Source organism: Macrobrachium rosenbergii, chromosome 30, assembly GCF_040412425.1.
Source record: "Macrobrachium rosenbergii isolate ZJJX-2024 chromosome 30, ASM4041242v1, whole genome shotgun sequence".
Classification (NCBI taxonomy): domain Eukaryota; kingdom Metazoa; phylum Arthropoda; class Malacostraca; order Decapoda; family Palaemonidae; genus Macrobrachium; species Macrobrachium rosenbergii.
Window position 1 is genome coordinate 7699264 of NC_089770.1, and position 15508 is coordinate 7714771.

General features: G+C 36.8%; 1 protein-coding gene across 2 annotated transcripts; it reads left to right on the forward strand.

Annotated features, from left to right (window-relative positions):
• The first annotated feature begins 1286 nt into the window (after positions 1–1286).
• On the forward strand, positions 1287–12881 carry senju (UDP-galactose transporter senju). 2 transcript variants are annotated; one of them, XM_067131656.1, is made up of 9 exons: positions 1287–1615; positions 3796–3913; positions 6263–6309; positions 6755–6894; positions 7863–8036; positions 8588–8767; positions 10172–10315; positions 11354–11467; positions 11974–12881. In XM_067131656.1, exons 1-9 carry the CDS (start codon positions 1522–1524, stop codon positions 12016–12018), a joined length of 1056 nt encoding a protein of 351 aa, XP_066987757.1. In that variant the 5' UTR covers positions 1287–1521; the 3' UTR covers positions 12019–12881. The 2 variants fall into 2 exon arrangements, with proteins under 2 accessions (XP_066987757.1, XP_066987756.1); XM_067131655.1 differs by lacking the exon at positions 11974–12881 and having other exon boundaries at positions 11354–11673.
• The last annotated feature ends 2627 nt before the right edge of the window (positions 12882–15508 follow it).

The following is a 15508-nucleotide window of genomic DNA, read 5'->3' on the forward strand; positions in this document are numbered from 1 at the left end:
ATATATACAGTATATATATATATAACATATATAATATATGATTTTTAATCATACTCACACATGATATGTAGTGTATATATGCACACACACACATTATATTATTATATATATATATATTATATTATATATATATATATATATGTGTGTGTATACTGTCTTGCAAATAAACAAACCTGACATATTTTCTGTCATTCGTGAATGGACCCGTTTATCTTTCTGACAGTTCGGATGGCTAAAAGTTACCAAGAGCTTCGACCATTGTCTTACCCTTCCTTGAAAGATTTTATGCCACGCACACTAGTCAGCTGAGGTTTGCTACAAGTTTCATTGACGTATGGTGTTTTAAAAGCCAGCACACTTGACTGACATATTTTCAACCATCAAATCTTATCCGGATTTGGGAAGCGTTATTTACCCATGGCAGAATTCGAAAGACTGATTTGGTTGATTTCGAGAAAACAACTGAAGAACACGCAAACATACAAAAGCTACAGCCACATACAAAGGGAATGTTAAATTAAAGCTGCTACGGCGGGGTAGATGAACGGCAACGCAAAAAAAGAAGAAAAAATAGTGAGTCCTGGTACAACCATACACACTCACACACACATACACAGAGACATGTGACGTGTCAAGATAATGAAACTGTACATTCTATTATGCTTAATCAACCGTTGTAGAAATGAGAATATGCACTGTGGTGACTTGGCCAATGTATTCGTAAGATGTATAGTTAGGCAAATCAGTCGATAATCATTATATAAGTGTGTGAATTTTTTCATTGTATTCGTTAAAAAAAATCAAAGGACTGCATAAATTAGAATTTCCTTGTGCAAGAATATTGAGGGTTTTTCCTTATGCAACTTGGACGCCCTGCGACAGTAGGAAAAGTCTGACAATTTTATACTAATTTTCTCTGGTATTTGATGAGCATTTTTGGTAGCGTGGATTCTGTTATGGTTATATTTAATTAATACGGCTGCCTTCTTCAATAGGGCTGCTTTCTTCACATTTCTGCACGTTGGAGTTCTTTATTGGCAAGCTGACAATTGCGAATTGTCAACGATAATGACATCTATCTCTTCATATTTACGAGGCATAATGGTACTGTCGTTCCCTGTTGCTTCAATTAATCATATTACATATACACTAAAATGACATTAATGGTAATAACATCAAACACTGCCACAGAAAAATTGGGGATTCCTCAGAACGAATAACTGTGAACTCGACTGAGCATGCGCAGTAAACAGGAAAGGGATCACCGAACACGTATCACCCAGCGCATAACGCACGAGGGAGCCATCGACACGGGACGTCGCCGATAACGTAAACATTGCAGCAGTGTAAACAAAAAAGACCAATAGATAAGATATGGTTCAGGTGTTGAGGTGCCGGTTCTTATCGTCACATGTCTAGAGAACTGCTGCAGCCGTAATAATGTCCACGTCTACAGAGCTGGGTCAGACTTCGTATTAATTGTGCCGCTCGGGAGAGAAAGAGAAAGAGAGAGAGAGGACGATGGCTGAGGGAGGCGTCAACTGGCAGGCTCTGTTCCCTACGAGATGGAGTTTCGTCATATTTGTCACCTACATGATGTGTTTCATTTTCCAAGGTCTGCGTATTTTCTTGTTTTTGGCTTAATGCCTTGGTTTATGTAGATTGTGCAGTGGGTCTGTATTCCTGTAACTGATAGGTGAGGGATAGGGTAGGCGAGGAGCCTATTCCCTTCGGGCCCCTACAGTGAGCAATAGTATACCTACGCAATTTTAAAATTTATTAACTGACATATGAATTCATATTTACATCTGATTTGTAGGCTATGCTTTAGGGGAGCCTATATTTAAATTGTTAATAGGGTCCCTTTACGGGGGTGGTGCCTTCAGTGCATCGCACATGGTGCACTGTAGGCGTTACTTAAGGCTCTTTGCAGTCTCCCTTCTGCCCCTAGCTGCGACCCTTTTCATTCCTTTTACTGTGCCCCTGTTAATATTGTCTTTCTTCCATCTTTTCACCATCACGCAAAATTTTCCTCCTGTTACACCTTTAAAAGTTTTTTTACTCACAATTTCCCTTTCAGTGCTGATTGACCGAATGGCCTAAAATTGACGTTCCATTCCATTGCCGTATAGCTTTGGGTAATAGGCTACTGTATGCCAAGCCTCAGTGGGTGCTAGGGTTGGCTAGCGACTGCATAAATTAGCACTTCAGGCTGATATCTGTAGCCTAATTATTAATGTCATTTATTTATTTTTCCACTCTTGAGGCTAAGCTAGGTGTATCTCATCAGTTGCAATAATTTTTCTTTTATACAACTTCTGTCACAAATATGGGTTACTGTATATCAATTAGAGATAACTTTTGCTTTGTAAATTTTTAGGCTAAATTTATGGCAGGGTATTTTTCAGTTTTCATTTTGTAGCCTACTGCTGTCCGTAATATATAATAATTACGATATTTTACAGCTAAAATTGTACTGTTTTTTTTTTACCTGAACTGACATGACTCATTGATCATAATGAGAATTATGCAAATCTGACTATATGATTTTTATCATAAATAGCCAAGCAATTCAAGAGTAAAGACCCCTCCCAACCCGTTCAACTGCCAACAGCAAATATTGCAGGAGATTAAAAGGAAAAGTGAATTAAGTGTACTTCATAATCAGTGATGGCATTTACATGAATACATCTAATCTTACCTTCCTGACCCAAACCTTACTTAGGGCTCTGCATCTGAAGTGGATGTGGCCTCCCTTGACTTTCGCACTCGCATCAATTAATGGTGAATGTATTAAAAAATTACACATGACGGCATAATAGACTGTACCACATGAAATTATTTAGCGGCAAATAGGATATGGAGGTGTATGCCAAAAGACAATTGTTATTTTTGCATTACAGTTTACCAGTATTTTGAGAACTTTACAATTCAGACAGAAGTCATATAGGAGAAAAGTTGTTGCTATCGACAAATGGAAAGAAGTGCAGGAATCGCTTACTCTAATTAATTTTAGGTAACTTGTAAAATAGTATCCCAGTGTTAACTTTTCTCCCATACTAAACCTGGGCATCTGTATGCCACTTAACTGTGGCTTTGGTCCCTTAACCACTCTGCCAATTCCAGTGCAGTACTCCTTAGCCCACCCAAAGGTGTAGTTGGCCCCAAGTTTTATGTAAGCTTATATGGTAGACCTGACCCAGTGGCTAGCAGTGAAGGTTACTTTTAAATAACTATTCTATCAGGAGTTTAAATCAGGCTATTCTGATAGATTTTAATGTATTTTTTATTCTTTTAATCTTTCCATTGCTGGTGCTTCATTAAGTGAGTTCTCTCCTGTGAAAATGAGGAATATGCTGGGAGTGTAGGGTTTGGGTGAGGTTAACAATAACTAAAGCATTTTGCAACTTGAAAATTAAAACTGCAGCAATCACATCTAAAGCCTTCAAGAACATCAAGGTTCAACATAGAAACCAAACCTAACCCTTACATCTAACATAGTAACATGGTTGGTTTTCGAGTAAGTGTTTCCAGCATACATTTATATTAGTCATCTCTTTAAAATATGCCGACAGGTGTTCACAAAATGGAACGCAAGAGCAATTAATACTAAAGGTAATATTTACTGCATATGTAACCAGTCAAATATGTAGTTTCTTAATTTTTGAAGTCTAATTATGGTATGTGTAAGCACTGTAGCTAATGCCTGATATTTAAGGTAAATCTTGTAAGATTTTTTCTTTTACATTATTATCAATGCATAGTAAATATAAATATATATTCTTGTATTTTCAGGGATTATGGTAACAGCATCACAACGGCCAGATTACAGTTACAGTTACAACACAGTCACTGTTGTCTTACTTACTGAGGCAACAAAATTGGTTACCTCTTTCATTTTGTACATCAAAGAGTAAGTATCATTGTATTTATCAAGAGTGATGCTATTTATTTAGAGTGATGTCTGTCTAAAACATTTTTACTGCATGATAGCTGTCAGAATGTTTTAGCAGTGTGGTAGTTTTGCTTGGGAACTCTTTGGCATTTTGTTTTCTGTTGAATTTTTGTAAATTTCGTAGTTTAGGTGTTCCATCTTACAGTCTGAAATAAATAGTTTTAAATTTGCTCCTTCCCAGTATTTATGAATCAAGTTCAAAATATTGTTATATATATTGGTGGTATGTTAATTTTTGTCAATCACTAAGCATTCTTAGTGGGCTAGACATTCCACTTTTTGGTTATTGTTGCAGGCTTGTTTAGTGATGGTATTTATTGATAAAAAAAACCATTTAAGTAATTATGAACATTTCCCTGTGAATGAAATAATTTACTTAATCAGACCTTCAGTTACTCTAGGTGATTCGGGAATGAAGACTTATGTATTTGCACATTTTACAGAACCTTGAATGGTACTGAGTCCATTCCTATGTGGATAAAAACCTTCCTATTCTGCATAGATAACTTTGGTCTAGTCTGTTGGAGTTTGTTAACAAGGTAGTTAAATAGTGGCAGATGAGTGAGGGGTTGGGGACCCACCCACTCACTTGGTAAGCAGCGCCACTTTTTCTTCAACCACCTTGCTGTGCTGACACACTGGACTATCACTTGAATGATTGCCCTGTGTGCAGATTGTGATTGTGCTGTATTTTTAACTGGGGCTACCTTAAACGCAACTGCTTACTTGAGCAGTGCCTGCAGCCCCTCCTACACTCAGCCTGGGGAGGACACCTGCGGACCAGAAGACATCTTGCAGTTTTCTCTTTTCAGTTGGGATTGATGGCAATCCCAGAACCTACTCATGGGGCAGGTGGTAGGGATGGTTCGGAACACAAGTCTGCTTCTGATGGATCTCTATTGAGTGGGTTCGCTCATGCTTAGTCCCCAGTCCCCACTGTGTGACTGTGGTTGTGCCCAGTGACCTACATGTGCTTCTTGTTAGAGGGTGACTAACCTTGACTCATCCTATGCTTATGTTTATGTGGAAGTATGTAGGGAAGATCCTGCACTTCCCTGGAATACCATCATAACTCCTGAGAGCTATCTCAGCACATCCTTGAATGTACTTGACATTGGTCTACTGATCATCTCAAGCATAGTCATACTCTTGTGTGTAGTACCAGCTTGGATTGTTTAGCTTAGTCAGAGTGTGGGTGGCCTAAAGATGCCTGGCCCATGTATTGTTCATTGGGTGGCTGTTAAAGCAAGTTCCTATCCTAGCAGTGCAAAAGGTTAGACAACCCCAAGATGCTCAGACACTTGTGACTCGGGGTTGTCTCACCCCATGCACTACTTGGATAGGCATTTTTACAATACCATTTTACACATTTGTGAAAATGGTCACAGGCTAACAACCAGGCCTATTCCCTGGCACCTGCCATCCTCCATTGAGTGCATCTAGGGTTTCACCTTATACTTCACGCTGTCCTGTTTTGGTGGGCTTGGTCCCTGCTTGTATAGCATACCAGACAGATAGATTTTCTGATCACCAAATCAGACTATTCACTTTCCCCAGTTGCTCTGCCAGACTTCTTCCTATGCCTATGACACTACAGCAGAAATTCTACATCCAAGAGAGTGCCGAGACCTGCCCCCTACAGGTAGACCTGTCAGTATGCAGACTGATGTTGTAAGAGCACAACTTTCAAAATAAATGTTAGATTAAATTTAGGTGGTACGAAAAAAACATCCAAGACAAGTACAGGTGTTTGAAAAATTTTGGTTTTGTTTTTTGAGAAATAATGTTGATGAAACAGAGTCCAGTAACATGCTTTATTTTGATGAACTTTCATATTTTGTAAAGCTTTAGCAGAAAGCCAGCTTTCTAAATATGCTTAAATTTAAAAGTCAAATAGACAGCATGTGTTTTGCTTATTTATTGTAGTTTTGAATTATGGTCAAACATATCTGTTTGTGAGTTGAGCAGATGTGAAGCTAGTACTGTACCATTATAGGGAATCTCCCATTGGCAAGAAAAAGAACAGATATAGAATAAAATTATTCAGATGTTTAATTGGCATCACAAAAATGAAATGGAATGTCTTAATTAGCCCTGTGCTTGGATGATTGATTAAGAAATAATGTACATTTTTAAAGAGATTGCTTGTGTGTATGATAAACTTTTAGTATATAAATATTGTATGATACTGCTTTAAACCTGTTTCCCCTCTTAGGGGCACTATATGCTGGTGAATTTTCTCTTAGATTAGTGTACCTAGTTTCACTGTGCGACATTATAGAGTTTTCTCTCTGTTTCTCTTTTCAGCCATAAAATCGTAACATTTTTAGCCGAGATAAAGAAGCACTTCAGAGGTATGTATTGTCAATTAGAATAATTGATTTTAGGATCCCATTGCTTCCTATCACTGCAACAGTATTCTAAATCCTTTCGCTTCGGAGTGATGCAGTTGTGCAAACAGTTTTTTGGGGTTTGAGTACTATAGGTTATCCATTAATGTTGTGTATGCATTTTTTTCCATTTGCCCAACCTGTTCAGTTTAGGGAGCTGACAGAACCTGTATAATAAAAGTCAAATATCTGATACTTTAATTGTACTACAGGCACCCTCAATAAATGACAATTGAAAGTTATTCAGGATAGTCTGATTATTATCAGTATATTCTTGGGTGTCTTTACAAGGGAATTTGTCGTAGATATATGCTAGAAATGTTTGTGCATAGTAGTGTCTTTATAGTCATAGGGCTTACTGTGTAGGTTTAAAGTACTGTATACCTATTTCCTGAACCTGTATTTACAGTATTGCTGCTGTACATGATTCCGGCACTGCTGTACTGCTTCTATAATAACCTGGCTTTTGTTAACTTGGCTGCCTTCGATCCAACAACCTACTTCCTCTTACTGCAGTTCAGAGTCGTTGTAACAGGAATTGTCTTTCAGGTATGTTATGAGTTTTGATTAATTTGAAATTTTAATTAAGGATACTTGAAAAGTGTAAATTGAATTGAGTGGAAATTCTGCAACTAGTGTGGCCTAGTATGTGCCATAAAGTTTTTTAAGTTCAGACATCATTATCACTAAAGTTGTCTTGCAATAAGTGAAAAACTGGATTTCTTACAGAAAGATAGATAAAAAGATTCTCTCTTGATAAACTGTGAAATAGAGAATGTGAGCAGCTATCATTCTCATTTAGAATTAGGTACGCATGCCAGTAGGTGGTTATTATTATTATTATTATTATTATTAAAAGGTAGTTTAGCAAGACAACTGAATCATATTGCTAGACCTTCATAAGGCTTTCCTGAAAGATTTGTGATTGATTGACACTTGAAACTGGAACAACGTAAAGTTAAAGAAGTTGAACAGCGAAGTGGGCAGAGACATTAGGTATCTAATGAAAAGTAAAAGGCTGAGAACAAGGCAACTGTTGGGGGTTAAGGATGGACACTGCAAAAAACCATAGTAGCATCTGCAGTTTGCCTTGCAAGGCAAATGTATCTTACATTCACTCCTGATGATCAGTAATCCTTGATTGCTCTTTAGTTCCATTTTATGACAAGGGTTGCCCTCTGTTTCCTGTTTCCACTCATGGTGATGTTCACAATGTTTCCTTTTTTCAAATGATCTATCTCTCCTGCCAGGGTAGTGATTCTTCCAATTTTTTTTTTTTTTATTTATGAATCACTTGGGTTGATCATCATCTTCCTCAGAAAAATTATGTAATTATAGCTTTAAGAACTTGATTTTCCAATTATGTTTTGGTTCTTGGGGGAATTTTACTATTATACAGTTTTCATTGTGATGGAAGAAATTCTTCTGGGGCTTGACTGTAAAAGTTAAATTGTTGAAATATGTAAATTGAATTGTAACTATTTACATTAAAGATGTAATTTTCTTTATTTTTGCAGATTATTTTTAAGAAAAAGTTGAGCACAAAGCAATGGATATCCTATATCATCTTGACTGTTGGATGCATTATGAAACAACTGAGCACTTCTGAAAAGTCATCCTCCAGTCAGGCTCCTCCAACAAATTTGTGGGATAATTTGCTGTCACTTCACAGTGGACTTCTTATGGTTCAGGTATGTTTATGCTGGACCAGTTGATGTTAGATCACCCAGTGTTCTATACTAGGTTTCAGGCATGTTCCGTGCCTTACCTTACTCTTACTTGATGATAGAATGCTTGTTAGCTGAAAGGAATCTTGTTTTGCAGGTACAATATTTCTAAAGAGAGTTGTTTTGTCATAGTTTCATGATGATAATCTTGCAGTGTTCCATAGATACAAACCTTTTTTGTAGAGACCTCTGACTTGCAAACAGTGTTAAAAGTACGTTGGGCAAGAAGGGGTCACCTCTCAGAGGGTAGGGGATCTTACTCTTTGCCAGCCGTCAGTTTTCAAGTTTATTATATAGTGCACTTTTTATCTAGCCTTAATCATACAAGTCGTAAAGAATTTAAAAATTTTGTTGTTATTTTATTAGCCATATTGGGGTCACTGTTTAGTTTTATTTGTTTACCTGGATGCCATTTTAGATTAGAGTGTTTTTTATGCATGAAGGAAATTAATATGAAAGTGAGCTGTGTTTTAGCTCTTCATGACAAGTAAATGTTTGTCCTTTCTGACTTTCAGGTCATGTGCTCTTGCCTAGCTGGTGTGTACAATGAGAAGTTGTTGAAAGACACTGGAGCAGAGGTGCACATAATGATGCAGAATATATTTATGTATATTGACTCGATTATTTGCAATTTAGCTGTGCTTCTGTACAGAGGAGAACTGTCATTTGCTTTTAAATACACTTCCCTCATCCAGGTAAGTGTATTATATCCACATTATAAAGTGTAGTGGTGTCACAATGTCTATTAGAGTTTAAGGATATTTTTGCAACACCATTAATTGAATTTTTGAAGATGTAAAAGAAATTACCTGTGTATGATGGTTAATCACAAGTATTTACTACTTTAGGTAGTCATTCAGAGGTATATAACTTTTAATCCAGATATTGTATTTTTGTTGAAAGGATAACAGCTATTTATAGTAACCTGTTGCTACATTTTGATAACAAATTGATTGTGTGGTTGCAATGGGTTAAATGATATCTATCATGCAATAATCATTGTTAGTTGTTAGATTGAGGTAATGAGTAGGATACAGCTTTTAGTCTTATGACATACTGTATAACAACAGAATATATTTATTCATTACACACTGAAAACATTTTGTATTTTGAACTGTGTAAGTTATAATTACTTGTTCTTAATGTTATTATTATTTTGGTTGCATATGATTTGTCCACATTGTCAAGGATATATTGTAGTTTTCATGTTAACTATGCAGCTTGATGGGGACTGTTTTTACCTATGGTGGTATGATTTATAGACTTGTCCGTCGGTTTAACATGCTGAGTTCTTGAGCAGTAATCTCTGTTGGGTCACTTAGTATCACTGCAAATGTTATAATGGAAATCTGCCTGATGGCTTTAATCTCGGCTAACTCTTCACTTTTATGTTGTGGGTGGAGAAAATTTACTTTTGATTTTGTATACGATATTTGTCATTACTGATGACTGATACTTATTTGAGCTAATACAGTAATTATATATGCATGAATCACAAAATCATGATGCCATTAAAAATCATGCCTTTTGTTTGTTTGTACCCATGCTTATAGTTCAGTTCAGTAATAGATTCAGTATTACATAGTTGTAAAGGAACACAGGCTTTTTTTTTATAATCATTTTGTAACTATCTTTTCAAGCAACTGTTTTGTTCTTTTTCCCACTAGTGGATGATGTGGCAAATCATTAAAGAATTTTCAATAAATGAGCTACTTGATGTCCCCAGATAATCACATCCTCCCATCATTGATCATTCTCTGTATTTAATTTGCTTCAGGATTTCAGAATTGATAATACAGGTGACCAGCATGTACTGTAATGATAATACAGGTGACCAATATGCACTGAAATGATAGACAATCACAATGAACAGCTTTATTTATGTGGTAATTCCTTGTGTGAATTGGTCATATGTCAAAGGTTCAGTGTTTATCATGTACTTCCTTTGGATATTCCCAAGTAAGTTACATTTTAATGCTGGAATATTTCCTAGGTGCTCCCAGAGGCATTCAGAAATGTGTCTCGAGCAAGGACAAGCCTTCATACCAACAGTATATCCAACACAATTCAGAGTTCTTTGATTTTCAATTCTTTTTCAGATTTGGCAGCCCATAGTTATCATTATCATCCTGAATAATGCAGCTGTGGGTATCGTGACCAGTCTTTTCCTACGCAGCCTGAACTCCATCCTGAAAACATTTGCCTCTGCTCTTGAACTTGTGTTCACAGCTGCCTTGTCGTGGGTAGGTGTTTCGTATACTTGCTTGTGGGCAGCACTGGGTGCTACTCACAGCAACCCTTCTTTGGCCCCCCCACACTCCTTTGGCACTGAATACGCGCTTCCTCGTTGCATTTTACGAGCCATGTTGCATGGGATATTGAATATTCCGTTACGGTGCTAGAGAAAATGGAATTGCATGACAAATTTGATTAAATTTTTATTCTCATTTGGTAAACAAGAATATTCAACTATGGTAAAGTCTTGGAAATAATTAAAGAGTGTGGATTAATTCTTTCTATAGGAAATTAGCAAAAACTGGTTCTTAATCCGTAGTAACTCCAAATTTGAGGTAAAACTTAACTTTTGATGAAGATCACGTATATTCTTTTTGCCAGTGATTTATTGGTATTCATTATATATATATATATATATATATATATATATATATATATATATATATATATATATATATATATATATATATATATATATATACTTACATATATACACACACATATACAGTATATATCATAACTATTGATTGGATGACATGAATCTTGAATAGGTATCACAAGGGTGTAGGTCATCAGCAGTGGAAGTAGACATTTTTCATAATTTTAAAAGTTAAAGCTGTAGCCTTTTCTACATACTGTATCTAGAAACACTGCACTGTCATTGCAATTAAAAATATATATATGTAGGTAATCATGATAAAATAATATATGAAGAATTGTCTTGTAGTAATTAAAAATACTTGACCTCTGTTTTTTAATAAAAGACTGGTTAGCTGTTAGTCCCATGTGGGGATTGGGAAAGCTACTGCTAACAATTTGGACGTTTTGGTGCATTTTATCAAGTTGTCCTATTACGTCTCATTTGCAAGTATATCTTTTGAGTAAGCTTTATGCAAGTTAAGTAATCTTACTTACCAGTCATGTTTGACTGATATATGTTAGTATTGATATTGTCAACAGCGAAGAATATTAAAATTTTTCTGCCACCAAAATTTCTGTTTTCCAATGACTCACACTTCTGAGTAACAGTGTACTTTTGTTTCCAGGTGATCTTTGGGATTCCCATTAATGGTTGGACATTTCTAGCCATTGCTCTGGTGAGCTTAGCATCTTGGATGTATTCACAAAATCCTGTCGTTAATCGAGGACGCCTTGATGAGGTAGAGAAAGCTCACGATTCAGAAGCCGAGGAAAAATTGTTGCCTCGGAATGCTCCCACACAAGTTTAATTTCAGGAGCAGTTCGTAGCGATCTAATTTGAACTTGAATCAATTATGTTAGTCTTGCACTGTTGCAAGTGATCTTAAATGTTTTTTTGTGACATGTATTCAGTGTTTTTTGTTTACTTTTTTAGTAAAAAAGATCTCATTTTGATACCTAATTTAAAGACAGTTACCAAGTAAATAGTTTGTTCATAAAATAAATTACCTTTCAGGTATTGTCATAATTTAAGAAACTACATTTTGCAGCCAGTGTAGAAAGTTATCTAAAATCTTAGATTTTTACAGCACACTCTGTTGCAAAGCTTGCACAACTTTTTCAGTATTGCGAAAACCAAAGACACTAAAATGGTGAAAGCTAACACCAAAAAGTACAGCGACGTTTTGTGGGTCTAATCTCCTTGTTTTGAGAGAGTTTTGTTGCATTAACAGACTCATACTTTCAGGGCTTGTGCTACATGCCTTCACACATGAGGAAACGAGGAATTTAGGGACAATGCTAAAACACTGCTGGAACTCTGAAGGCTTTCAGCACTTTTAGAGGGTAGAATTGCAAGAGGCCAGTGAGGTGCCAAATGACTTACGTCACAGTTACTGCAAAGCATAAAATGATTCAAACCTTCAGATTTGAAGCTTGTGAAGTCGTACATTAGTTTTTAGGTCTTGACGATGTAGTCAGCTTATTTTAAGTGTAGAATTTTTAATATAACTTACGGAGAAGTTACAGTTAACTGTACTTTATAGAGTTGGAAAACTATAAATTGTCTCTCTTGGTCTATATAGAAGCTATTCAGGAATAACTTAGATTTTACAGTTTTTAAAATGTCTTTTCTTTAGGATAAACCTATAGTACTGTGATAGCCATCAAGATTTTCAATTGTTAGGTGGATGAGGAATGTACTGTACAGTAGTTGGTTTGTGGGTTTTCTTGAACTTAAGTAGCCTGAGTATGCTTTACAGTTAAAAGCAGGTAGGAAGAATACTATCTATATATTCAGATTCCTTATTACTACATTAGTGACAGTTGGGCTAGAAACCTTAAATCTTTTCATACAAAGTGTTGTGGTTTGTGGGTATAAGTACACATGGACTACAACACAGTAATGTCAAGTCCTGTATCACTTGGATACAATGCCATGTTTCTGTTGCTTGCAAATGAAGTGTGACGGGCAGAACTGTGGCCTTGTGCACATTCTTAAGTTTATCTCTTTAAAACTAAAAGTTGAAGCAGATGAATAAAGTGTGAAGTCAAATAAGCCATCATTTCATTGTAGATATCTAGTCATATAGTTGTGTTTTCAGGGTGGTTGACAAAAATGTGATCATTTACACAAAAATAAATAATTTACATAGTTGAGGATTTTCATTTTTGTCATAACAGATAGACTGAGAATATCAGTATGTATGTTGTGCATTATATACCTGTACACTGTAATGTTTCTGAAGATGTCCCCATCCTCTTGGGTAATGCTTGCCAAGAAAGTGAAGTATCAGCCCCTCAAGAGTGTGTGTGTGTGTGTGAATCTGGATAACTTGGGAACAGTTGGTTTCGTTCTGGTTATTGTGTGTAAAGTTTGACCTATCTTTTATATTTGTCTGATGTTTCTCACATGAGCACTGAGATTATTGTAACTAATAAAAATCGAAGATGATGCATCCACATGACGATTGATATTGATGAAGGTCTGCTTTTCGTTCAGCTTACGTTATTCACTTAGAAAATGAATTGTCTAAGGTAACAGAAGATTGCATTTCAAGAGATCCTGATTGTAGATAAAATGATCTATGATGTGTCTGTCAGCGTAAAGAAGTCTACATTGCCCTGGATTAGTGAACTGTCGAGGACTTTCAGTTTTTAAAACGATTCCTGAAATAATATTTGAACATGAATCATTGGAGAGTTCCAAGCAAGAATGGTGAGTGCTGCAGATTGTCGTTTCCTGAAGATTAGATACAAAGAATATTCAACAAAGGTAAAACTGTACTTGAGTTCCATGTAAGTGCAGCTAGGTCTAAATGATAATTTCTTGGTAAGTAGAAATCTCGTAATGGTGTTATTATCATTGACTCATGGCTAGCCTGAAAAATTTGTACCTATACCAAATATGTAAATGTACTGTACATTACCTAATATTGGGGTTTCCCCTGATCTTTATAAACATATAGAGGACCTGGCATATGTGCTTGTATGAAGGCACTCAGACTTGACGTATGACCCAGTTGTCACTCTGCCAAATAACTCAAAATCATTCATTCAAACTTGATGTAAGGTTGTCTTAGGCCTACAGATGAAAACATGGCAAAGGTTCTTTGTCATCAACTGTTTGGAAGAGTTGTGATAGCACATGAAATATCCTACACTCTGTTATCAACTAGTTCCAGAACAGAGGGAGGCAGGGGAGGGGGGCGGGGGCCAGGGTTTTGTGTGATAACTATAACATTTTTTATTTGCATGTTAAATTGGCATCTCAGCGTTTGAGAGAGAGAGAAACTAGTTGGTAAGATAAAATTACCTTTGATCTTTTTTCCCCGTTTGTCACTTGTGTTTCTCATTACTGCCAATGTTATCACTATTATTTATATTTATTGAATAATGGTATACTTGTAATATCTCTTCTATCTTACCGTCAGCACTATTCAGTAATGTACTCTAAATTCAGACACCATTATGTTTTTACTTGTCATTATTATTGCTAACAATAACTTCTCCTTTGTGGATTTTAACCACCTACCACTGAAGCAGCAAGCCGATGTTGCAGTGTTCGGCTTTTAAAATCCCAGTGAGGAAGTTACTGTTAGCACATATGTTCAGGCTATTTATTATTATTATTATTATTAATATCAGGCCTATTGTTGACAATGTTTGTTTGGCTGTTCAACCTTTTAATCTGAATGTATTTCTGTATGCCCCATGGCATCTGCATACTGCATTTGTACCGTATATGGCAGTTAATTTTTTTATTATTATATTGTCTGGCAAGACACTGTAATGTGAAAGGTATTTAAGCGTCATTAGGATTACGAAAGCAATGCGTATTTACTGTCAAAACAATCGGGGAAACTTTGCCTGCCGTGGAGTGACGATAATGATAAAAGAATTACTTCCTGTTTGCACAATGGCTTGTTTACATTTTTTTCCCGGATAATGAGCTATCCCAGGGGTACATGCTACCGCACGAAGGTCAATAAATAGACGGAAACGCCGCTGGCAACCGTCACATTGACACACAGGCCGTTATCGGATGCTGCGAAGTTGACCGCTTTGAGTGGCAGGCGACCGGTAATAGACGGTTGCTGTTCATCTTCGCTAAAGGATGAAAAAGGTAGACTGCGGGAGAATCGGCTCCTTTTTAAGAGAGACTGTGGAGGTCCGGAGGTCGTTCTGGGCCGCACTTTTGGCAGGAATGATCCTCTTCATCTTGGTGCTCTTCCTCACCACGTATTACTCCGTCAGGAGCGTTTTCGCCGATTCGAGGGACGCTGGACCTGATTCGAACTGTACCGAGAACGTGACGCAGGAAGCCGTTCACAACGAGTCGCGACTCGTGTACTGTCTTCGGTACGTGAAAACCTTGACGGCGACTCTGAATAAGCACAGTGATCATTGCATAAACAAGGAGAAACTGTCAAGAGACAGAGACGTCCTGCCTTCAGACCACCCACTGTACGAATCTGTGGTTCCCGATAAGTGGGTTTGTCTGCTCATGTGCAATACGCCAATGGCGTCTTGCTTGTACGGGGAAAAGTGCGTGGCTGTTAAAACGGACGAATTCGAAATTCTGCTTGATGAGGGCAATAGCCCCAAAGTCAAGCCTTCAAAGACAGTTCCACTTAAGGGGAAAAGACTAGTCGTTGGTGGGATCTGTCTCTGCAACGCCGGTTGAGGAACTGTTCATAGTTCGTAATAGATGAAAAATGAGCAATGGTGAAGTACTGTAATTCGGCGAAATTTCACTGGGATGGAAATGATCAGTCACAGGA

What these genes read in the sequence shown, in the direction of transcription:
- senju (XM_067131655.1), top strand. Translation starts at nt 1,522, where the DNA reads ATGGCTGAGGGAGGCGTCAACTGGCAGGCTCTGTTCCCTACGAGATGG. An exon ending in TTCATTTTGTACATCAAAGA is followed by an intron (nt 3,914 to 6,262) that starts GTAAGTATCATT and finishes TTCTCTTTTCAG; the next exon opens with CCATAAAATCGTAACATTTT. An exon ending in TCACAGCTGCCTTGTCGTGG is followed by an intron (nt 10,316 to 11,353) that starts GTAGGTGTTTCG and finishes TTTTGTTTCCAG; the next exon opens with GTGATCTTTGGGATTCCCAT.